The sequence below is a fragment of the Sitodiplosis mosellana genome, unplaced genomic scaffold (assembly GCF_009176505.1).
Source record: "Sitodiplosis mosellana isolate CC-2019 unplaced genomic scaffold, AAFC_SMos_1.0 Smas_scaffold_5, whole genome shotgun sequence".
Lineage (NCBI taxonomy): Eukaryota > Metazoa > Arthropoda > Insecta > Diptera > Cecidomyiidae > Sitodiplosis > Sitodiplosis mosellana.
In genome coordinates, this window is record NW_022595248.1 from 4624749 (window position 1) to 4651086 (window position 26338).

Below are 26338 nucleotides of genomic sequence, written 5' to 3' on the forward strand. Positions count from 1 at the left end.
ACGCACCATGTTTAGGTAGCGAAGAATAGGCAACTAAAAAATCTTGTTTCGGTAGAAATGAAAAATTTGCCGTTCGCTCTCTTCTATCTGCTGTCAAATTTACGTACACAATCGGCCCAAATTTGAATGCCTTTTCTCGCTTTTCACCTTGACATGCTTGAATCAAGAATATTCTCGGTTTATTTGCTAGCGTTGGACAAGCTTCATCCGTAAAATAATACCAAACATCTTGCAGTGGATACATATCGTCCTTCGAATACACATAGCTCATGAGATCATGATTTAATAGAGTATTGCATGAGTTATCATCATCATTGAAACCCTTCAGTTCGCCATGTGTTAGAAATACAACCACCAAACAATCGTTGTCAGAATAGTCCATATCAGCAACTGATCAAAAACCAAATTAGATCACGAATGGATGCTTTTTTTATTGAACTAATTTAGTTTACCTCTATCCAAAATATTCATTATTTGCCTCTTTATCAAATCATCGTAGACTTGTACATCAAAGTCCAACGAATGGAATGTTTCGCGCAATCGCTCACAATCAGCTTGAGTTCCGTTCCGTGGATTCAAATTATTGTAGAAATAATTGTGATTGAAAATCAACGCCAATCCTGGATGCTTGTGGTTCATATTGTAATAGTATTGCAATTCACGTTTTCGTAAACGATTTATTCCGTTGCCAGAGCTGATTTGCTTCAAAACCGGGTGAAAAGATTTTCTAAGCACACTTATTACACTATCGTCACACACAGCATTTCGATCATTTGCATAATCAAGTTCTACACTATTCGATTGAGAATCGTTTTCGAGAGACTCTGTAAAATATGTTGAGTTTTTACTGTCCATTTCAAGAAGCTTTTAAAGTAGTCACCTCTTGAACGATTTCAATTGCACAATGGAAATGGTTCGGAATATTATATATATATACACAATCGTCGTACGGCCCCACTCTCTCCTTGAGTGAGTATGACTTTTATTCGATGAAAATAGTTTACTAAAATGACGTTACATTTTCTGCGTACTTTTTTTGAGTTCTTTTTCATTATCTCAAATTCCAATAAAATACATGATCCTGATATAAACTATTTATTGTTGTACACATAAATTCCAAGAGTTTTGCTACATCGATGATTTACCGAACACTAATCTTTATATAGCTCTCTTCTGAAATTTCTCGATGACGCATAGCTCAGTGGAGTTCGAAATTGGCTGAACGAATATATTGTTTTTTTTTTTTAATTATTTTTGCAGATCAAAAAATAAATCAAATGATAATGTTTTTTGGGTTTTTTATTTTGATATTTTTTGGCCGAATGCAGATTTGATGAAAACTGTTTATTTCAATAAGGGAAATGACGTTTTATAACAAAGAAATTCATTATATTCAATTCACAAGCTCATAACATGCTCTGAATTATATTTATAAAGCAAACCAAATCAGGATTGAGCTGAGTCAAAATCTATAGTTTCTCTGATTTTTTTTTGCTCATTACACTTTAAGCTAAGTACACAGTTCCTTGTGAAATGAAAAAATTTCTCCGGTGAAATTTTCACAGGTGATATTTTTATGGTGTTTTTTATTTTCGAATTGCAAGCATAATGATTTTTGATGTATAAATCAGCTAACTCACTAAACAGTTTTTGAGTTCATTCTTCTATGTGTTTTGTCTAAACAATTTTTTTTCACGGTCGTAAAAAAATAAGAAAGATCAAAATAAATTCAAGAATGAATTCAAAATTCAAATTTGTTCATGTGTTGTGTTGATATTTGAGAGAGTTAACTGTTTCATACATCAAAAATCATTATGCTTGCAATTCGAAAATACAAAACACCATACAAATATCACCTGTAAAAATTTCACCGGAGAAATTTTTTCATTCCACGAGGAACTGTGTAGTTAGCTTTAATCTTAAAAATAAATGAGTAAGTTGCATTTTACATCGGTGATGTCAGTGTTCCCAGTCCATTGGCTGGCATTCAGTCTCCTGTTCCTTTGGAAAAACGATTAATTTCGTTAGCCTTGAAAAGATACACGGAGTCTGTTTCCTTTTATTTATTTTGGGATCACTGGATCTGGCTTCATAATCATATACGACTCTTTGTACGGTTAGTGTCAAAGTGGATCTAGTTATTAAATCATGTTCTAGTTTTCGTTTTTTCATTTCATCGCAAAATGATTGAATAAACCAAATTCCCTTTGGATCTCTGAACGCAACGAATTTAGGTATTGAAGAATAAGCCACTAAAAAATCTTATTCCGGTAGAAAAACCATTCTAGATAGCTTATTAATCGGGACGAATGTTGATAACGACCAATTCTTTATATCGAATGCCTATTCTCGCTTTTTACCTTGACATGCTTGAACCAAGAATGTTTTCGGCTTATTTGCTAGCGTTGAACAAGCTTCATTCGTAAAGCAGCTGCAAACTTCTTGCAGTGGATACATATCGTCCTTCGAATACACATAGCTCATGAGATTATGATTTAATAGAGTATTGCATGAGCTATCATCATCATTGATTTTCACCCGTTGGAAATATAACCACCAAACAATCGTTGTCAGAATGGTCCATATCAGCAACTGATCAAAAACAAAGGTAGATCATGAATGGATGCTTTTTTTATTGAATTAGTTTAGTTTACCTTTTTTCAGTTCATAAAATCCCAAATCCCTCTTTTTCAAATCATCGTAGACTTGTACATCGAAGTTCAGCGAATGGAATGTTTCACACAATCGCTCACAATCAGCTTGAGTTCCTTTCCGAGATTTGGAAAAATTGTTGATTTTTCTGTGGCACTGGGCGCGAATTTGTGAATAAAAAATTCGAATGCCAAACCGACATAGAAGCCACTAGTAAAATGTAGTATCGTAATACAGTTCAGTAAAGTTATGTTCCAAAAAATGATTCATTTCGATGACGCAGAAATCCAGTGGAACTTAAACGAATAACATTCATCAAATGTACTTCTTCCAGATAAAATACTGAATAAAATTACCAAAACTGGCACTATGTGTGCTTTTACATATTGTTGTTTTATTTTCTGTCAAATTCTAGCCTGAATATATGGACTATAATGTAAACTGTTTATTACGATAAGTGAAACAGTGTTTTGTGACAAAAAGATATGTTAGAAAGCCAGGCCGAGTCCGATGAAACCAATATTATATCGATAGTCTTGCAAAAATTGTGGAAATTCTCATGGCATCACAAAAATTAATCATTGTATTTTTCAAACTCATCAACAATTTTTGGTATCAGAAGGAATTGGACGTTACACATTTTCTATCATTTTGGAAATATAAAAAAGAAGTTCTTTTCGCGCAACGCTCGTAACATATCCCCATGTCCAGAAACACGCTTCAGAAGATTGCAAAGATGTGGTGATATTTTGGATTTGATTTATCAAGTAAATTTCTCTTCAATGCTGTGAATGTGCTAAATTTGCTGATATTTTCTCTTCCGCAAAAATAAAGTGTGTCACAAAAATTGTAAACGCTTTGTCAAAGTGTGAAGGCCGATCGTTTAGAACAAATTGTTCGTTATCAATGAAAAAAAAAAGAATCAAATAAAGATGTTTTCTCAAAATAAAATTGTTTATTTGGATTTCAATTTCGAATGGAACTGACGAAGTCGAATAAAATTCTTTCTTTTTTTATGTGTCAATTTAATCAGGAACAAATTACAACTCTTAAAATATCTCTGAATAAATTTAAGGGCCAACCAAAAATCGGGCGATAAATTAAAAAAAAGGAATTACAATTAGGTGTTTTCTTTTAAGTAGTGGCAGAAAAATGCTGGGAGCTGGACACCAAGTGAATGTGTATAAAAAATTGTTTTTTTTTCTATTAAAAATGATCACGATGTTTGTAAAAAAAAAATCGTCGGGCAAATTGTTGCTCAATTAAAGTCCAATTGATTTGCGAAATGCAATTTGGTGTCTAACTCCTTTTCCCGAATTTGAAAGAGGGAAAGTGTGCTTACACAAGTACAAAAAAAAGAAAAAGAAACAAAATCTATCTATTGCCTGCTCAAAACACTACAATCATATGCATATACTCCTATTAAGTGTTCTTCAATTGTAATTAATCGCTGCTCTAAATTGTTTGATTGAAGAAGACGAAACACATTTGAGATGCAAGACAATGCAACACGTTCGGCTGCAATATGCTTATTTAATCGGATGCAAATCTAAATCGATTGGAAGCTATACAAAGTAGCTAAAAACTACAAAAATGTATGTTGTGTGTGTGTGTGTGTGTGTGTGTAAATCGGACATTTCGGCTACATACTCAGTTGTTTTGTGTTAAATACGAGAAAACTAAATGAAAACATGCTCGATCTTGCACTTCAAATATAATACATTCCATTAGGTTGGAAATGTGTGTGTGTATGTATTTCATTTGCGGTTCTCTTCGTGGATGATTTTAAAATAAATGGTAACGCACAATTCAACCAAAAATCAATTACAATACGAAAATCAATGTAATAAAAAACAATCGAACAAAAATACAGCAATATTTGTTTTTCTACAATAAGACAATTTAGTGCATAAATAAGAAAATTCGAAGAATCGAAATCAAATTGTCTCACTAAACTTATAATTTTTGAATTAAAAAAAGTTATTTTGCTCATTTCTTCTTCTTCTTCTACTCGTTTTTTGTTTTTTTCTTCTAAATCCTGTAATGGCTAAAATCGCCGTGATACAAAAGTAAGCACAAACGTTTTTTTTTATGTATACAATTTTTCATGACGCGAGCACTGAGCAAAAATTTTGCGTTTACAAATAATTAGTAAATTAATTATTTCATTTCTGTCACATTAGCGTGTGTGTTTTTTGTGTATTTATCTTTCCACCTAAATGTCTATGTCGAGCTATTTTCAAAGGAGGCTATTATAACGCTAGACTCATCTATTCCGCTCTTAAATTACTTGAATGTGTTTTTGCAATTTTCTTGTGTCTCTTTTTCTCAATGTGTTTTCTTAAGTTGTGTTTTTTTCTTCTTGCTGTTGCTATTTTAAGTTTCCATAGAAGGTGTTTGTTGTGTGTTGTGTGTGTGTGATCTGATTTACTGTGGTTCTTATGAATATTTAGCCTTTTTTGCTGCAATAGAGTTTCCATTACGAGCCTCATCAACTCCATCTAGTCAATCTACATCCAATTCCTTTGCTTGTTCCCATGGGAAGCAGTCACGTCCAAAGTGTCCGTAGCAGCTGGTCTGTTGGTAAATTGGTTTGCGCAGATTCAACTCTCTGTATTTGGGGGTAAAAGAGCATTTATTAGCATTTTGGAAGCATTTCAAAACAGAATTGAATGTTGAATTCAACGTTTAAATTCAAATGATGATATTCAACGATGGATACGATAAAAATTTATTGCAAAAATCCATTGAAATGATTCGAATGATACTCACTTAACGATGCGGCCAGGTCGAAGATCAAAGTTACGTTTGATAATTTCTAGTAAGTCGCTCTGAGATCGTTTCGATGTGCCGTAATCGAAAACAGTGATTGAAATGGGCTCGGCAACGCCAATGGCGTACGACACTTGTACCAAGCAACGGCGACAGATTTTGGCTTTAACTAGAGATTTGGCCACCCAACGAGCTGCATATGCTGCTGATCGATCGACCTTTGTGAAATCTTTACCCGAAAATGCTCCACCACCATGCGCACCCCAACCGCCGTATGTGTCAACAATGATTTTTCTGCCTGTTAAACCGGCATCACCCTGCGAAACGACAGAGAAAAACGCATTAATTTCATTTGAAGGAAAATTAGAATTTCGATGAAAAAAAAAACTTTCAACTCACCATTGGTCCGCCGATGATGAACGCACCGCATGGATTAATGTGAACAATTGTGTTTTGGTCAAAATACTGTTCGGGAATCACGGTTCTGATCACTTTCTCCGCTAGTTCGCTACGTAAATGTTCCAATGTGACTTTGTCCGAATGTTGAAGTGACACGACTACAGTATGAACACGTTTTGGTATACATGCGCCTTTATCAAATAAGTACTCGCACGTGACCTATCAATTCAGGAGAGAGAGAGAACAAGCAAAAAATTATCGATTTGTCAATCTATTTCTAGAAATGCACATTTTCATTTTTCATTTATTCGAAATGAATTGCATCAGAAAAACGTTTGCATCATTGTTCAATCAAGAGTAGCAAATAATCTTTTAAGTTGATTTCAACATCATGGACAAATTTTGAGTAAAAATAAATATTTTTGTCCAATTAGTTTCGATTTTTACCTGTGTTTTCGAGTCTGGGCGAGCCCACCAGAATTCTCCAGATCGTCGAAGTTCGGCAATTTTTGCGTTCAGCCTGTGCGCTAAAACAACCGTCAACGGCATACACTCTTCCGTTTCATCAGTTGCGTACCCAAACATCAATCCCTATATTAATTTGGTAAAATTGACGGAACAACACAGAAAAAAATTTTACGAAATAAATTTTACGAACGCAACGTTACCGAAAATAAAATAAAATAAAAATAAACGGGAATAAACTCGGTTAATGTACAAAAATATCATGCAAAAGGAATTAGTTTACACCACAATATAAGAAAAAGAGCATGCAATTAAAAAAAATGCGTGGATTCATGTGTTAGGCTTTGTGTTAACACGTTGGATATTGCGCAAAATGAAGTGAGTGTGAATTGGGTGAGATTCTAATTGACTAATTGATTAGCAAGACTTGAATATGTTTAGTATGACAAATATAAAACGTTTGTGTGAATGTATAGTCAATGTGTTTGGTGGTGGTGGTTCAACATGAATTGGTGCTATTTGATTCGAATGAGGAGCGACTATATTTATACAAAACTTGAATACGATGATCTTTTTTTTCTTCTTCAAAAAAGCGCGCTTGAAATGATACCCGATGAATTTAAAATGATGCCGGATCAAATATAAAAATAAATTGGATATTTGGTGATAGCATGCCAAAGAATACCAGTAGATTTACTGATTTTATTCAACACTCAACTGAGAAGTGGCAGCTTGGCAAAATAAAATAGAACAAAAATGAAGAGCGAGCGTGTGCAAGATAAAAAAGAATTGTGCGTAAACAGGTGTAGTGATGCCTGTACAAATAAAATAAAATAAAAAACGAACTCAAAATGCCAGTTTGCGCTGAATCCAAAATGTACAAGATTAAAACACATAAAAAGTATAGCAACGCTACGGAAATATTCGGATGAACTGTGTCTGTGTGTGTGTGAGAGAGAGAGAGAGAAGAGAGAGAGAGAGAGAGTCCTGACCTGATCACCTGCACCGATATCATCTTCGTCACGATTCACATGAACACCGGCCGCAATTTCAGGCGATTGTTGATCCAATGCGAGCAAAACATTACAGGTTTTATGGTCGAATCCTTTGAAACAAAAGAACGGAATCAAAATAATTGTCTTGTTTATTTTTTTTCCATCACGCAATTGTTTTTTTTTTCGATTGTTTTTTCTTTCTTGTCTTTTTATCGCTGCTGATCGAACGTTTCGTTCGACGTGTCGTCGAAACATATCGTTTGTTGAACTTGATATTGAATGTGTGTAAGTTGGCGCTTAACGCATTTTTTTTCTCCTTCTTGTGGTGACATAATACCATGCGGTCGGTCAATGTACAGTACATTTATATCAGTATATTTATATCGATACCAAGGCAAGCCAAGCCAAGACTAAACATTTTCGATATCGGCAATTTGATTTCAAACATAAACAATGCTATGGATGATCGGCAGCTCGATGCGGCACATTTGATTTGCAATGAAAGTACAGCCTCAAAAAATAATTGATTGTAGTCGAAGTGTTGCTGCTCTCAACTCTCATCAAAAAAGTACAATTAAATAGTAAGTATTTCATGTTTACCAATTTTATTGACTGAAAAATACGGTTTCCAGTTTGTTAATAGCATGCATAAAACAGGCAACAATAACAACGATGGCAATAAAAATAGAATCAGATTTATTTTTTCTTTGTTCTGAAATGTTCAACGGGTGAGGTGGGGAATTTCTGAGGTCAAAATTGTTGGAAATAACGTCAAAAAACGATGCGAACGACACAATGAATCAGGACAATCACAAAAATATTTAAATTGGTGTTGTTTTTTTGTTGTGGTTGGTTCGGCAAGAAAATACAAATTCCCAAATGTGATGCGAAATGAGACGAAATTATCGAAAATATTCCCCAGAATCGTTTTTTTTTTAATATGGAAAAAGCATTTTGAACTCTTTGTTGTTGTATTTTTTTAGTAAGATTTAGTGGTTTGAGTGTGTATATCTGAAACGCGATTCCCTGCATGATTTTCTTTGTATGGGTTTATTTCGTGTTTGTTGTTGTTGATTGTGTGTGTGTGTGTGTGTGTACCTGATCACCAGCGCCGATGTCTTCTTCCACACGATTAACATGAACACCGGCCGCTATTTCAGGGGATTGCTGTTCAATAGCTACCAAGAGATTTAGGCTACGCCAATCGAAACCTATAGTTAAAAGTTGGTGGTGGTGGTGGTGGTTGTTGATGATGGTCGAAAAGAAGAAATTGTGAATATAGGTCTCATTTCATTCGAGCGTTTTTGGTTGGGACGATCACAATATAGAAAGTTTCTTCAACCGGATGGTTCAACCGACAATGAAGTACGACGTACGCGCGTAACTTCCTTGTTCCCTTCGATTTTGTTGTGCATTTTGGAATTTCCATAATAACGACAGACAAGTCAACAGATGGGTAATGCAACCTGGACTCAAACTTACCTTTCGATGAATCGTCGTATCCTATATGGTTTACTGTGTCACGTACAACTTTTTGATAGTCTACAACGGCTTTGCTCGTAATCTCACCGCACAACAGGATCATTCCCGTCTTGGCAACAGTTTCTGCGAGGAGAAAATAGACAAAAAATGAAACACATAAATCTTGTTCTGAAAATAAATTTCATTCATTTTCAATTTGGTAAATGACACACTAAAAAAAAAGAAGGGTTCAGTCATAACAAAGAGACGCAAAGTAGAAAGAAACTGTTGGAAAATTACGTGATAAATTAATCTGGCCTGAGTAAAATGGATTTTAAAAATAAAAAAAAGTATTCCACATCTGTGGTGTCGAGTAGGTTTTATGGCACATAAATTATACTCCTCGAAACGAGATAGAGAGAGAGAGAGAGAGAGAGAGAGAGAGAGAGAGAGAGAGAGAAAACGATCGTCAAAAGGATAGCAAAGTAGTTACACGCACATACACACACCGTGCTGCCGCTCGACGACAATCATATGAAATGGATATTTTTAGATTACGACAATAGTAAGCAGCCGTATTGGATTACACTGCAAGCACAGCAAAATACGGGCCAAACGACGTTGAAAACGAACGATACACACATTACGTACACCATGCATGAAATCTAGTTTGAAGCTGAGCCGCGTCAGCTGCGATATCAGCTTTGAACATATAGAAAGTTTTTTTTTATGTTTCACATCGGCCATTTCCCGGTATACAATATCAAAATAGGCACCACAATTTTTCGACGACTAGAACATCTAGCAGTCGTTGCCTTGCTCTACATATACACGCTCGCGTGCGAGCATCGCAAAATGAACGAAAAACCAAACCGACGAAAAAAAAAACAATCAACGGCGCTTCTTTTTATTCAACCGGCATTTTAATCGATTTTTTGCGTGTTTCTTTCTTTTCTATTCGTTTTTTGGATGACTTCGGGCAAGGAAATTCTCGCGCTCTTTCATTGAATCCATTTCGATTGTCTGTATGCATTCATTTTGTGTGCGTTACATCGTCGCATTGCATTTGAATAATTGAGAAACGTGTTAACATAACAATTGTCATCGCGCGTTCGACTCTCATGCTAATTTTATCACTCGCAAATGCGAACTTACGTCGAATTGTTTTGACGAACGACCAACATTTCAATCACAATGCGATTTGTGATGATGTAAAGAAAAGAATACGATTTATATGCATCAAAAAGAAGAAACTTAATAACAAAAAAAGTCTAGGAGAAAAAAAACCTTTTTCAGTGAAAAAAAGAATAAGAGCGAAAACAAAGTAGAAAAAAAGATTTTTTTTTGCATATAAAACACCACAAAGTCTACTTACCGCATGCAACTTTGGCGTTCGGGTCTTGCTTCAAATGGGCATCCAATACTGCATCACTGATCTGATCGCACATTTTATCTGCAGGTCAATAAAATGGAGAAGAAAAAAAAATGTTTTCATTAGAAAAGAAAAACGAAGGCAAAAAGTATTAACGAACTAAAAGAAGAAAATGTCTTTAAAAGACAGTCTAAAAGATTAAAAATCTGTCGGTTTTTGAGATTAGCTCGGCTTCAATGGTATTGTTCGAGTTAAGATTTGAACAAATGGAGAGAAAAATGCAAAGTCGACATTATTCAGATTCAAAGAAAAAAAAGAAGCCAAACAGTCTAGACTCCGAATACCTCTCTCGATGTAAACAAATGTGCAAGAGCAGAAAAAAAAATCTGAAGTTCATTCATTCCGAAGGCCATAGAAGGCAAGAGGGAACAAAACTCAAATCTCATTCTCGGAATGTTGAAATTTTAGTGGAATTTGGATTGAATTCAATACGTTTCTTAAGATGGTCCGTCTGACGCCATAGAAATAATGAACTAGATATCTAATTACGAGTCGCGTTCGTTTTTTTGTTGTTGCGAAATCGTAATTTTTGCAAAATGAGTTCGTGCTTTGCTCACATTTTTATGTCGCAGACGATACGCACGTGCATACCTTGCTTGTGTTTTTCTTCTTCTTCTTTTTCTCTCGTTTATGGTAATAATATTTCGAGCGATGTTTGCGTGCGTTGCTTTTCGTTCGATGAAAACTGATCATGTGGCGAAACACGAAGAATTCAAAGTATACAGAATGTCGTCGATGTGATTACTTTGTGCTTCTTTTGTCAACCATATGACCAAACGAGTCTTTAAACGCGATATTTGCAAGTTCAACGATTTCATTCTACCCGATCAATATTTTTTTCGTTGTTGGCAATAAAAAAAAATCTACAAATATTTATATTATATGACAATGTCGCTGATTTGTGGAGTTTGAACCCGAAATCATGCGAACGATTTGTGCTGATTAAAAAGCTGATTTAGATCAGCTCTTGAAGTTTACAACTCCTGGAATCGCCAATCAATTCTTATAGAGTTATTTAATAGCTATGGTTATTAAAAGGTTAAAAATCTTGGCGTCCGATATTCCGAAGCGTCTGATTGGAAGTAATAATCACTTGGTGTGTGTGTATTTACAGAAAATTGCGCTATCGCGATTGAGAGTCTTGCATGCCAATGTAGAATTCTTAGATGATAATAAGTAGTAAACAACTTGACATAAAGACGAACAAAGAAAAAAGAAAAATCAATCGAATTTTGATTGATAGGTTCAAAATCCAGATAATACACGCTTATACCCTCGATCCAGAAAAACGAGAGAGAGAGATATGTGGAGTGTGGCCGATCTCGTTCGTTCTTCGTGAGCATGAGCAACGGTTGCCAATTTTATTGTTACCGAGCCGAATGGTTCTTGGAATAAAGCGATTCTTTGAATAAATTGTAGAAGGTATCGTGAATACCAAGCCATTGTCGCGGTCATTACTTCTATGCGCGCTGTCAGTGCGCGTCAAAAAACCGGTTTATCGGTTTAATTGATGATTTCATTGGAAGGTAAAAAAAAACTATCAAACGGCTTAGAGCATAATAAGAATATTCTAAGGCAAATAAATGAAAGTAATGATGGTGGAGCCGTGGAGCTGCTTGTTGTTATTCAAAACACATGTGCGTTTGCCAAATGTGAAAACTCAATGCAGGCTGTACGGCTCTTGTTTATATGCGCGTTCGATCGCTTTTTCGTGTGTACGAATCGTCGTCATCATCGTCGTTGTCGCCAACGGAGAATTACAATTAACATTCTGTTCATTTTTTTCTCATGCTGCTTCGATCGCTTGACGAACAACAGTTGAACGATTCTTTTATCGGGTCTCAATAATTGATCAGCATTTTTTTGCTCTCTCTCTCTCTCTCTCTCTCTCTCTCTCTATCTCCAATTTGTATCGCTATGCCGACTGAATTGCGTAAGTGTCGCAATGAGTTTGATATTATACAAATAATTGCATTTTACACGTTGTGCTGAATTCCAGACGTAAATATCCACACCAACAGCTATTTTTCTATTATGTAAATACATTCGGTAAACATTCCAATGCGCGGCATGGTGCGGTACACGCTTTGTATCCAAGTCAGACAGTGTAAGTGTGTATTTGTGTATGGCCTATAGAATGGTCTACAGATAGTGTATTATTGTGTACCGGTTAGCGGCCACTGTCAAAGCATGTGTTTGCAAATAAAAAGATATCGTTCGTACGAACGAATGAGGGAGCCAACGAACGAAGTGAAGCGAATGAATGGACTATGGCAACAATGTTGCATCTGAATCTGTCGGAGCACGGCACACACCGTTCTGAGGTCTAAGTTATTCTGAAGACACACCGACCGACCGACATGGAAATTCATTGCAATCGTCTAACTCTGTATGTATGTCGATGTCATGACTGAGAGTGTCATGAAATGAGTACTCTCTCTCTCTCTCTCAACTACCTGCTAATGCAAAATGGTCATGTGTGTCGCCCCAAAAAAGAAGAAAAAGCAAAGAATCACACACCATAATCGGATTTGTGCCATTGTATGTAAAGCAATTCGAACCATCTGTTCCATTTGCCAAACATGCGCATAAACCTCGTTCTTTCCGTCTCTATCTTCTACATAGAGGTGTAGACAAAAGTGCAGTGAGTGCGTGCAACAACACCCGCGCTGCATTCGCAAGTGCAGAAAAGAATTTGCGACTCGAAAAATCAAGGAACATCGATACACAAACATCAAACGGTGGCCAAGAGTGACTAATTTTCTCTTTATTTTCTCTCTCTCTCTCTCTGTTCCGTTCAGTGAACACACATTTACACGCTTTGCGACTTTGTAACTACGCCAAGTCCACGTGTTTTTTTTTCTTCTCTGCCGTACGTTTTCCACTTACTACACATGTCGTCATCGATTTATCAACGTTCGGCGTAAAAATTCCTAGATAAAATGTAAAAAAAATAAGTTATTGCGGCGGAAGTTGGAATGCGCGCGAACAACCAGATTCTGGTGAATGTGTGACACATCAGTCCATTTGGCAGTGAGGGTATTTTCATATTGGCGCTCTTATCAACACTCAACAACTTCAATGCTATTGTTTGCAAGCAAACATGATAACGAATCGAACTACAGAATACGCGCGGCCGATCTTCATTCGATGAAATGAGATGCGTGCAACAAAAGGCAAACGAATACACAACAAAGTAGAACCTGATATACACAAAGAGAATACAAACAAAACGAACACACAACCGAGCTCATTGTTGATTTCGATTTCATTTCCAGCGGACAATATACGTATCACACACGTCGATGAGATCGTTAAATTCATCTGACGACTGATTTGGGTTCTCGGCTCACTCTTGCTTGCTTGCTTTCTCAGCTCGTTCTCAGTCTCTCTGTATGGGTTCGATTTGTGTTTTTTTTCTCGTATTGTTGCACGTATCGCGCGCTTTGAAATAGCGCGCGCCGGATGGAGTTCGAGTCGAAAAAAAGCGTTTTTTTGAGCATATGGCTCCAGACACGCGTATCGGACGCCATATTGCGAATCTAGAATTTGTTGAGCACTAGCCTGCGAATGTTTTGACCACCAATATCAAGAGGTGACGATTTATCTTCACGGCTTGCCAATGTTGTTAATACGCTTTAGCAGATAGCGAAAATCGGTTGTGTTTTTGGACAGGCAGATATACTCATTGGAATGTATAATCGAGGAGTGTTTCGAGTCGTCAATCATTTGGAATGAAAACCATGAGAGCTGATGATTGAGATATTTTTATTAAGGTTAGACAGTTGAACTAATATACATATCGGTTGTTGACACTTTTCCGTGGAATCTTTTTTCCACTAATCTCAAATTCATAAGCATAGCATTAAGTCATCATGATTGGCGAGTACTTGAAGTTTTGACACTTGCAAAAGAGATATGTGGAATAGAAGCCATTGGTAAATGACACCAACTAAACATTTGAATCAGTAAGAATAATCTTGACCTGCAAAATTGAGTGAAAATAAATGTGAAACATAGAGTTTTTTTTTATATGGACTTTACAACAACAACTCCATATAAAAAAAAACTCTATGTTTCACATTTATTTCTACTCAATTTGACAGGTCAAGATTATTCTTACATATTCATTTCAACATAAGCACCATTATTTCAGCTGCATGTCAAAGCACATCACATTTTCGACGTAAAAAGTACGCATTAGAAATTTTACGCAATAAAATTAGTTCTAAATTTAGACAAGACGACGATGTTGTTGATGATGATGAGAGAGAAAAGAAAAGCCCCTCGTTGAAAACACTTTAATCAACAAAGAAAAAAAACGTGTGGATTCTCAGTACTTTAAATGTTATTTTTGTACAGGCGTTTTAAGGCCATCACAATATTAGTGTGTGTTTTTGTTTTTGTTCTTTCTCGTTTGCATGATGAAAAAAAAGCACTTACACGAATTCGAATTCAGTACACACGTAATGTTTATCGTAGTTTTTTTCTTGGGCTCAGCACATTTTTCTCTCTCTCGCTAAGGGTTTGTAAGTATTAAGGAATTAAGGAATTCATTTGAATTTACTCACCGGGATGACCTTCGCCAACTGATTCCGACGTAAATAGAAAGATTTGCTGGTCCTCCATTTCGTATAATCCATTGTTGGCGTTATGACCATTCGTGTAACCATTCGTATGAGTTGATTGCGGCATTGTTACGTTTTTTTTCGTTATGTTTACGCTGGCTTGGTGTCCGAATCCAAATAAAAAACTAATAAATTAATTTGAAAAACAATAAAAATTAATAACGACACCCTTGGTTCTTCTTTGCTTGTTGTTTTTTTTTTATAGAGAAAATTCTCTTAAGCATTCAATTCATTCCTTCGCTCGTTTTTTTAATTCGTTCAAAATGTTTTCAATCTCTATGTCTGACACACACTTCGTACGTACGTATGGTGACTATTCTATTTTTTTTTCATTCGTTTTTTTTCTCGCAAGGTTTTGAAATTTTTCGAAATGATTCATGAACACATTAAAGTACGCTAGAAAAAATTGCCCGTATTATTATTTTTCCTGTCGATGCACACAAAAGTAGATGCGCGCGGCTTATATTCACAAACTCTCACTACATATGTTGTCCGGTTTTTTTTTTATTTCGTACACAAAAAATGAAATAAATCTACTCAATATTTTAGATTCTTTTTACGTTTTATAATTACGTACATTTTTAATTGCACTTTATTTAGTCTGGATGGTTTCTCTGTTGCGCTGTTTTCTCACTGTCTGAATCAAGTGGGAAATTTAATCGAACGAAGAAAAAAAAACACGTTGGTTTCGATTAATTTTTGCCGTTTGATTTAGTTTTTTTCTTCGGATTTGTCGCGAGACAGGAAAAAAAAAATACTCATACACACAGTGAGATGTACGGAATTGAGTGTAAGCCCTCGTCGGAGTCGTCTGTATCACATCAACTTAAGTAAAGAGACAAACATAAATGGCGTGTACGATTTTATATAAACTTCGTTGTCGAATTTGTACCGCTTGCACGACAACCAATCGCAATCGCCTTTTGGTGTGTGAGTGCATGCGCTTCGCCACCATTTACCGAGAGAGAAAGACCGAGAATATGTCAGTATCACACTCATTGTACACGTACGTAAGACGAACGTCGTCGGACTCGTATGTCTACGTGAGCATGAGCGTGTGCGAGTGTTTGTATCGTTGTGTGTTTTCCATTGTGTGGCACTGAATCGAAAAAACCATGTGCTCTATACAATGAATATATTAGCACATTTCGAAGTGTCAGCACAATCCAGCGGTTCATTGTGTGCGTTTAATGACGTTCAAAAACCGATTCAGTTCTGTTTGAACCTTCCTTTCTTCGTCTCTCGCGCTGTTTCACTTCATTTCAAAATATTTCCTCATTTTTTCAACACAAAGGGTTCTTTTTCTGTCTCTTTAGATTGCACTTTGAATCAAGATCAGCAAATGTTTATTTTTTTTGTTTAAAATTCATTTTTTTTAAATATTTTCCATTTCATTTCCGTTCAAGTTCAACTTTTTTATCAATAAAGAATGGACGTTATTTTTGCTACACATTTTCGTTTGTTGACATAGCAAAAAAGGTCTGGTTTATCAGTCGAACACAATCGACTTATGACAAATTTTATTCAAGGCATTATTCCAATCACATCTCTCGTAAACATTTTTGTTCATGCGAATCTTTCTTCGTTCTTCGGCCATCAAAAAACGTTTCTATCAGAAAAATATGTCTGTCGAGTCATGAGTTTGACTCCATTCCATTCGAAATGTGTATGGAATAGGTCAAAGTCAATTTGGAATTCTGAATGAGTGACAAGGCAAAACATCTGATCTGTTTTGATAAAATTTATTAAAAATAGAAGGGAAAATAAACAAAACGGTAAAATAGGCAAAGAAACGTTCAACAAAACTTGGGATTTGTCAATCGGAAAGAGGTTATCGATGAAGCGATAGAAAGTTGTTGTTTCCGACAAATTCATTGAACGACAAAAAATAGTTTAATATTCTCAATTACATGTCACATAAGGCACGATCAGCATAGATACAACAGGCAGTAGTCGTACACAGCAGTGGGTACGCTGTGCTGAATAGATCGTGGCGTCACGAAAATAAGCTGTAAGTATGTAATTTGGTTTGGAGACGTTTCGCAAGTTTTATTTCTGCCTAGTTATAAAGAAACTACAAATCAATTAATGAACTTGATCCGTGTGCGCGATAAGATTCTGTCGTAGAAGCGCTTGTGAAATCGATTGTAATTGAACGAAGTGAGAGAGAACAGCGCCTCAGCGCTTGGAAAATATGGTCGAAGCGCGTATTACAGCAAATGAGACAGTAAACTAAAAGCTACACAGTTCGCACGTGGCTACTCCGTTTGCATTCTTATCAAGAAAAGAATCGCGTTTGCCGACGCAATAGCAACAAAAAACTTGCACTTGAATATAACACCACAATATAATTATTTTTCCTCGGCTTTTCTGTCAGTCACTTCACACCAAATGAAGAGGAAAAAATTGAATGGAAAAAAATCGGTATAAAATCAGGGTGTACGAACCAAATACCTATGGGAAATTTTTTTTTTTAACTGATTGAACACTACACAAAGTTCGATTTCACTTGAACTCTTTGTACCGAACGAAGTAGAAAAACATAAATATATTCACAGACTGCACCGGGCAAAAAAAGCTCTTACTGCTTCAGATTTCACTTGAATAATGACGAGGAATCAATTCGACTGACCGCTTATAAGCTTCATTTAATTGATATACATATATTGACTTGCTCCTTTTTCTTTCTCTCTCTCATTCGCTCGCTATAGATCACCTGATGGTGGTGATTGCACTTGATTTTACACATGTTTCGTCCCCATCGCGGCTCGTGACTGTGCATCTCATTCGCACCAATGCCAATGCTCATTATCTCCTTTGGTTCCGAGTGTTTTTGTGTTGTGCTGCTTTTGCGTTTACAATCGCTCTCACTGTATGCGCTTTTTTGCTCGTCGACAGCGTGTTCATATCAAATCAAGAAAGTGACTAGCAATGAAAACAAAACGAACACATGAAATAATATTTATTATTTAATTCTCTTTTTTAATGTTCGAAGCAACAAAAAAATGTAACATAGATTAGTTACCGCATTCATTGTATTAGAAGAATCTCTTCGAGGCTGAGAATTAATCGATTAGGGGAGACAGTTATCAAAGGGACAATACCAAAAAAAACCATACCATGACATACCACGACATGGTACGTCATGGCATGTTTATCGTCTGCCAAAAATCTGCCAATGAATTTGTCCGCTTTTTTCGGTCTTTCCAAAAAGTTATTCTTTTCTAAAAATTGATTACGTCTTGACACCGCCAGTATATTTTTCAATGAATAATTACCGATCAGTGATCGGCGATCACTGGTTGCGCTTTTTTGCTTGTCGACCGCTTGTTCATATGAACGCGTGAGAATAAAAGACTGACGCTACCAGGTTTTTCGCAAAAGCGGGATAAAAAATCAGTTGCACGCAAAAGAGACATTTTAAAAGGTTGCACGCAAGAGAGAAGTATATTGTTGTTGTAATCACGGCTTTAAAATTCAAAATGCGACAAAATAAAATGTTCCGTTTGCGTGTAACCTTTTGAAATGTCTCTTTTGCGTGCAACTGATTGTTATCCCGCTTTTGCGAAAAACCTGCTAGCGTTAGTCTTTTATTCTCACGCGTTCATATCAAGAAATTGACGGGCATCTCAAACAAAACGAGCACATAAATAATAATATTTATTATTTAATTCCCTTTTTTATATTCGAAGCAACAAAAAAGTATCATCGATTAGTAGCCGCATTCATTGTAATAGAAGAATCTCACAGTAGTTGAGAGTGGTGGTAATCAAAAAGTCAGTGATAATTAACAATCGGAACGAAGAAAAAAATACGCACAATTTTTAATGAATACAAAAAATGGGAATCCAACGAGAGATTGCTCATCATCATCGCCCATTTATTGATGGGAATTAATATTGAGTCGTTGCGTATGTTATGCAAATCAATTGCCAAAATGCGATTAAAATGACTCTATCTCGATTTTACAGCGCTTACAAACAAAAACAGGACTGATGACTCGTGACTAGGGCAAAGGCAAATCGAAGCTCCCTTTGAATATGCACGAATGAAAAAAAAACAGTAGTAACAGCATGAATGGGAGAGAAAATAGTGCATTGTCGTTGTGTTGGTTGTATTGAGTAATGTGAGTTAGAGGAAAATTACTGGCAAAACATAAAACAGGCCAGACATAATGTAGTTTCATGGTGTTAAGTTTTCATTCTCATTCTCACCGTATGCGAAAGATGATCGCATGCATATGGTTGCAGCTTATGTTTCACAATTCGTGCTGATGTGCATGTTAATTACAGTGGAAGCGTGTAAATAATCTGCACACTTTCTTTTTCGCCCGGCTGTTTTCGGTCTGTTTTTGGTAGAAAACCGAAGAAAAAAAATTGTTGTTGTTTTCATGGTTGACATAAGCAGATATACAATAGATCACATGATTAACTCTCGAACTCATATCGTCTAACTCATGGTGGCACAAGCTAAATATACATTCATGGAAAAATTTCACAAGACCTTTAACATGAAGGAAATCGAAAGCGCAACATCAATTTTCGCAGCCGCACTGCTATGCTAAAATTAGCACTTGTTATCGATGTTTTTTTGTGCTCCCCCAAACAGAAATCTCATCTATTGAAGTGTCGAAATGATGCGTATAATCATTCTATTTATATTATTCAAATTACTTGCGCAATTTGATAAATTCATTGATTTGAAGAAATTGAAAGTCATGTTACTCTTCGAATTTTCTTCTAGCTCTTGCCTCATTTGTTATCATCGAACATGTTTTTTTTCCAAATTTATTCCTATATAGCCATTAGTCGAAACTCAAAAATCATCCATATTTTTTTCGAAAAATAACGTTGGGATTTTGTCCATGATTTTTTTAATCAACAAAAATTTCGAAAAAAAAACAACAGAATCCAAGCAGACGTCTATTTCACACGAAATGACGCGTATCAGGCTACCCAATTAAAATTGTGCTAATAAATCATAGCCGATTTGCATTGTCATTCTTATTTTTCAAAATTGATTACAGCAAAAAATGAATATCAAAATTCCGTTATTTTTTTCCAACGCAATATTTTTTCATCACGGAGTTTCATGGTTGTTGAATGTCATTCAATGCCACTAAGCTGTCGACATCTCGCTCCGGCTATACGGCAAACAACATAACCAACACTGAACATGAAAATGACATGCTCAATATTGTTTGTTTCGTTAGTTTCAACTGTGCCGCTGCGAGAGCTACTTTAGTCGTTTCTTCTAGTTATTTTACGTGTAAAATCAATGGTATTAGACGAGGATGCGGAGTTTCGATGGCGAATTTTTTGAAAAATAATCAGCGTCACATTGAGATGAGAGCTCTCGACGAAATACGATGATAGGAAGATAGAGCAATTTGAAATTCAAAATAAGCTTGGGTTGTGAGAAGGCAACAGTTCGCCAATTATCATCGCGCTATTTGTAGCCGTTGACATACCATAACATACCATATCATCGTACGTCATGGCATGTTCGTTGTCTGGCCAAAATTTCGTCAATGAATTTTTCCGTTTTCTTTTTCTTTCTTTTCAAAAAGTTATTCTTTCCAGAAAATTGATTACGCCTTGAAACCGACATTTTTCGATCAACAGCAAACTTTTTTAAGAAAAAACATTCACGTGGAGCAATAAACTTCAAATTGAAACGCAATTTTTTGTCCATCATTCGATTTTTTCTATTCAATGATTATTATTTTTTTCATTAAACGATTATAATTTCGTTGTAGTAGGACAAAAAAACTACAACAAATTGAATCGTAATCGAATGGCGTTCAAGTTTATCAGAATGTGTTAAAGATTCACATTTATTTTGCAAAAAACGATTTTAAAACGTGATTCGTGCTTACGCAGCAAAATTCATTGAATTGAAAGGCGAACGCAAAAAAATCCATTCTGTATGCAATCATAATCGAATGTTATTCATTTTACAGTTATGCAGGGCAATTCAAACGTCAATTGATAGGAATCGGGGAAAAACAACAACATCAACACAGCTTAATGAATTCACGTAATTTGCATCGGAAATGTGACTCTTTCATGCAATTCGAGCTGTCTAATTTTAAAGACGAGAAGAAAAGAATTTCGAACAAGAAAGACGGATTCAAAATTGAACACACATTTAAAATTCTAAACAAGCTACATTTTTCATTCAATTTCAACCGAAACGCGCTAAAAGTCGGATGTTTACAAAGGAATGCGTTTGTTTGATGGAATTGAACGCAACCACACACTGAAACAGCACACCACTGACACATAGTTCAATATGTCATTATTTTGACATTTCATTCGATGATTGTTTTTTTTTTCACTCAACAAACTTTTTACACACGTATTCGCAGCGACGAAAAAAATGACGAAATTTACCTGTGCTACGTAATAAAACCATCAAAAAAAAGTCGCTGGTATAGCAATTTTATTTGATTTTCACATAGAAATGCTATCAAAAGACATAGTTTATTTCAGTTGTCATTGGATTTAAGGAGTTTAAGACGTGAAATAGTGCGATTGATTGAAACATATGTTGGAAATCAAACGTCATGGCGAATACACACAAATCGACACGGTCCAAGGCCATTTCAGTGTCTCAACTTGTCGTATCAATAGGATTGATAGTGTTTGCGAGTTGCCTTATAGATAGTGTACGATGTGATGCGGCCCAAAGCCAAATATCCCCATCGTCAAGTACACCGAAGCCCATATCGAATGCGTCTCCACCATTGGTTGAAGTCAAACCAAGCACGAGTACGAGTACGAGTACGTTGAGCACACCAAAGCCGAACCAAAATGCATCGCTTCCAAATGACAATAAACTTGGCAAACCATCATCGTCAGTCCCTCCACAAAGTTCCTCAGATGATGATGCCAAAGAAGCGGATGTCAATAAAACGGTGACCAAAACAGATGAATCCAAAGCAGTGGAACAGGAGCACAACAATTCAATGGCCATATTCTTTGTGCTGTGCGTCATTGCACTGGGCATTCTTCTCATTCATACTATGCTTGAAACGGGTTTCCAATATCTACCAGAATCCATTGTTGTCGTATTTTTGGGCGCACTCATCGGTTTACTCATTAATTTATTGTCCGATCAAAAACTATCGAACTGGAAACGTGAACAGGTCTTTTCACCGACCGCATTCTTCTTGGTGCTGCTGCCGCCCATCATTTTTGAGAGCGGCTACAATTTGCACAAAGGCAATTTCTTTCAAAATATTGGATCGATTTTAGCATTCGCTATTGTTGGCACAACCATTTCAGCCTTCGTCATCGGCGGTGGCATCTACATTTTGGGAATGGCCGATGTGGCTTATCGATGTAATTATTCTTTTTCTTTCTTTTGAAATATTACGAAATTTATTTTAAAAAAAAATCGATTCTTAATTTGCAGTGAATTTCGTCGAGAGTTTTGCTTTTGGTTCGTTAATTTCTGCTGTTGATCCAGTTGCCACCGTTGCCATTTTTCATGCCATTGACGTTGACCCAGTGCTAAACATGTTGGTTTTTGGCGAAAGTATTCTGAATGGTAAGTGAAGCGAAATGGGATTTGTTGGGTGATTTTGATCTTGTTGACTCTTTTATTTTTATTTCTCATTTTTTATTCAGCTTTTTGTTGTTTCTTAGAGCATATTTATTTAATTTCAATTTTTATTAGAATATCAACAGGAAAAAATATTTTATTTTATATGAAAATTGAAATTTTCACATTTTATTATAGAAGATATTTTTCTTTGTAAATCTTCTTATTATTTTATTCCATTTTTTTTAAATATCGAAAAATCACCAACTTTATCTAAAACAATACCAAAAATAACCACTTTCTTCATATTTTCAGACGCCATTGCCATCGTTCTAACCACGACTGTGTCACGAATCCCAGACTCTGATACCGGCGAGGCCCTTGTTTCAGGATTCAAAACATTCTTAACCATGTTCTTTGCTTCAGCTGGCATTGGAATGGTGTTTGCATTGATCAGTGCCCTACTACTTAAACACATCGATTTGCGAAAGCATCCATCGCTCGAGTTTGGTTTGATGTTGGTATTCACTTATGGTATGTACAAACAAATGTAAAAAGACACTAGAATGAATTGATCAATTATTTCGTGTTTATTTATTCTAACAGCTCCATACGTATTAGCTGAAGGCATCCATTTATCTGGCATCATGGCGATTCTATTCTGCGGTAAGGCTCTTCAATTTGACTCTAAATAAGATCATGATTAATGGTTTTTTAAATTTCAAAATACTTCAATTTTCAACTAAATTTACTGAATTGGCGACTTTCTCATCTGGAACATTTATAGGCATTGTGATGTCCCACTATACACATTTCAAGTAAGTATTCGAAATTATTCAAACAATTCTCCTTTTGAAGATCATTCGAATGCATTTTTTAACAAGCATTTTTTTATTGCACCCATTTCCAGCTTATCAACGGTCACACAAATAACGATGCAACAAACGATGCGAACGCTCAGTTTTATCGCTGAAACGTGTGTGTTTGCTTACTTGGGTTTAGCGATATTTTCGTTTAATCATCGTTGCGAATTGGCGCTCGTCGTATGGGGAATAATTCTCTGTTTATTGGGTCGCGCGTGCAATATATTCCCGCTGGCGTACATGGTCAATAAATTCCGTGAGCATAAAATTACGAATAAAATGCAGTTTGTGATGTGGTTTTCAGGACTACGTGGTGCAATTTCGTATGCGCTGTCATTGCACTTGGAATTTGCACGTGAGGAAGCACGTCGTGTGATGATTACAACTACATTGATTATCGTGTTGTTTACGACGTTAGTTTTTGGTGGATCGACAATGCCATTATTGCGGTATTTGCAACCGGGCAAAAAGTCGAACAAACGATTGCGAAAGCGATCCGGAAGAGGAAGGAAGAGTTCGATTTCATTGAGTAAAACACGTGAGTGGGGTCATGCCATTGACTCGGAACATCTGTCCGAATACACCGAAGACGATGAAGTTGGGGTTACAGTACGGCTTGGCGGTTTTGCTCTCTGGGATACAAAGTATTTGAAACCATTCTTTACGCGGAGATTCACAACGCAAGAGCTTCACGATTGCAAAAGCCAAATGACCGATTTAACGAATAAATGGTATCAAGCGATTCGAGTCAGTCCAGACCATAGCGACGAAGAAGATCTTGGCACGGCTTCAACGCTACCGATGGCATCGGCTGGTACATCGAAGAGTAACAGTATTTCCAGTTTAACGACCAACGCATAGATTTACTTATGACATATATGTAATTTTTGATCAACTCAGTGCAAAAAAAAGCGAAAAAAACGCCTTCAGTTCATTCAAATGACTAGAATAGATTGAGATTCTTTGACAAAGTTAAAATTCTTTGCAAAGGATTTTTAGCACAAAAATTGTAAAAACTGAACCAAAACAGAACGAATAATGAACGAAGAAACGGAATGAAGGTCTCTGTTTCATGTGCTGTGAGGTATGGAGAGGACAAAATTTATTGAGAATTTTTTTTTCGGTTTTTGATGTTTCGCTTAATGTAAATTTTCAAAAGAACAACTTATTTATTATATTCGTAAGCAAATCGGTAGATTGACGATCGACATGGATAAAATTTTCGGGTGTAGAAAAATGCAACTGGAGGATCGTCGCCTTGAAGATAGACGCCACGTAAAAAAAGTATTGAAATCCAGAGAATAATAAGCTAGATTGTAATTTTCAAACAATTTTCGAAGTGATTTTACATGTATTTGAACGGGCTCAAAGCTGATTTTTTTTCTCCTTGGGTCGATTTGTCGTTGAAGATTTTGGACGATTTGCAATGGAAATTGTGATCCCAACAATGAGAACAAGTCAACACGTTGGGTGTTTAACACTTAAAGTATTATTCTGTATGTTTTGTGTGTGAGTTTAATTGCCGTAAAGTTACCAGCAGTTTTAACGGAATGGCTGTTGAATTTGATTATTAATGTGATCATTTGTTTGGTTTTAAACTGTTCTTTTTTTTCTGCTTATATGTACAAGAAAATACATGATTTGATTTCGTTTTGAATAAATCGTAAATAAAGATGACCTTGAAATCGGTGTTTTGATTGCTAAATCGAAAATCTTACAACTTATTTCAGCGCAACCTGGTGAAAACGGGCCAAAGTAACACACATTCGAATTGATATGTTATTGATTATAGTTATTAACAGCTGTGCAATGTGATGGCATTTGCATGCGGCAGTAATTTGGTTGTTGATTTTCAAAAGATGAAGGAAATAGTGCATTCACCTCTTCCAGTAATGCGCCAAGAAACAAATAAACGATTAAATGTCACGCAATTATTGAATTTTGTCTTTCACTAATGACTGCCGAATTTTTGCCGAACCCAAATGATTTTTTATTTCATCAAAGGAAATTGCTTAACTCGCCTACGGCTATGGATATATTCCCATTCGATTTAACGAACTTTATTCGAAAGTCATGGTAATGAATAGGTTTATTGAATGGGCGGTGTGTGTGTGTAACGAATCAACAATGACCCTCAAGCCAATCGGCCCACCGAAATACGTAATTGTAATCAACAAAAGAATCATAATCAAATTATGCATCTAACCGTTGAAAGCAGCGATTAACTGGATACACAAATGATTTTCTTATAATGTACCTCGAGGGCGATCGCAACGTAGCACAGCTGTTTAAAAATATACAAATAATCGAAGCAGCAGCAAAAAATTGTCTGAAATTTAAAATGCCAATGGGAAAACAAAATGATAATTGTGAAATGCCCATCATTTATTTCCCTTTCAATATAAAAGTGAAAGCACCGCGCGCGCTCGTACACTGCAGCTTCAGAGCACAGAAATCACGTATTTTTCTATATCATGAGCGCGATTACAACGTGTATTAAATTCTGTGATTGTTTCATTTTTTTTTTCAAGTATCGCTTTTCCGAAATCCATTTCTTTGAGCACCGCCGCACATTCGGCATGGGCACATTAATCATTACTTTATTTGCAAGTGTTTGCTTTTATCGTGTTTCTTGAGCATCACAGATCGAAACTCGTCACAGACTTTATGAATGATGGAAACGCGATCAAATGTACCAAATTTTTCCATCTACGATCAGTTACAATCTCTGGATTATTCATTTCTATTTCGCAGTTTGTGTCGTGAGTCAAAAAATCTCCATAAATGCGCATAAACACGTAAATTATTTATTCGCTATTTTGCGAGTGATGAAATTTATTATGAAATTGAAGCGACAACCATAAAAAAAGATCGAGTAGTGTGCCGATCAAACCAAAAGAAGTGAAGAAGAGAAAAATGATCATTAAAATAACAATCACGTTAATTCCCGTAATCAAGCGAAATTGAAACATCAAATCAAACAAGGCATGCTTCATTCGAAATGGAAATTGTACATTCACAACGATTCCAAGACCCGTACTTAACAAACCGTTCAATGTAAGGAGTTTGTGAACTTAATGCGCTGACGGAAGAACTTCCATTCGAAAAATTGCATACATTTTA

General features: G+C 35.9%; 2 protein-coding genes across 3 annotated transcripts; one reads left to right on the forward strand and one right to left on the reverse strand.

The window, feature by feature from the left end:
- Positions 1-3587: 3587 nt before the first annotated feature.
- LOC129566940 (S-adenosylmethionine synthase) lies at positions 3588-16210 on the reverse strand. Its single transcript, XM_055443343.1, has 10 exons — positions 15382-16210; positions 14748-14929; positions 10120-10197; positions 8766-8888; positions 8390-8494; positions 7281-7393; positions 6271-6414; positions 5824-6042; positions 5425-5741; positions 3588-5263 (listed from the first exon to the last, which is right to left on the reverse strand). The coding sequence occupies exons 2-10, from the start codon at positions 14869-14871 to the stop codon at positions 5158-5160; spliced, it is 1329 nt and encodes a 442-aa protein (XP_055299318.1). The 5' UTR covers positions 14872-14929; positions 15382-16210; the 3' UTR covers positions 3588-5157.
- Positions 10783-24900, forward strand: LOC129566939 (sodium/hydrogen exchanger 8). Of its 2 annotated transcripts, none has more exons than XM_055443342.1 (7): positions 10783-13952; positions 20767-22150; positions 22224-22358; positions 22668-22886; positions 22959-23018; positions 23140-23170; positions 23263-24900. In XM_055443342.1, the coding sequence occupies exons 2-7, from the start codon at positions 21373-21375 to the stop codon at positions 24074-24076; spliced, it is 2037 nt and encodes a 678-aa protein (XP_055299317.1). In that variant the 5' UTR covers positions 10783-13952; positions 20767-21372; the 3' UTR covers positions 24077-24900. The 2 variants fall into 2 exon arrangements, with proteins under 2 accessions (XP_055299317.1, XP_055299316.1); XM_055443341.1 differs by lacking the exon at positions 10783-13952 and adding an exon at positions 20005-20293.
- Positions 24901-26338: the final 1438 nt, after the last annotated feature.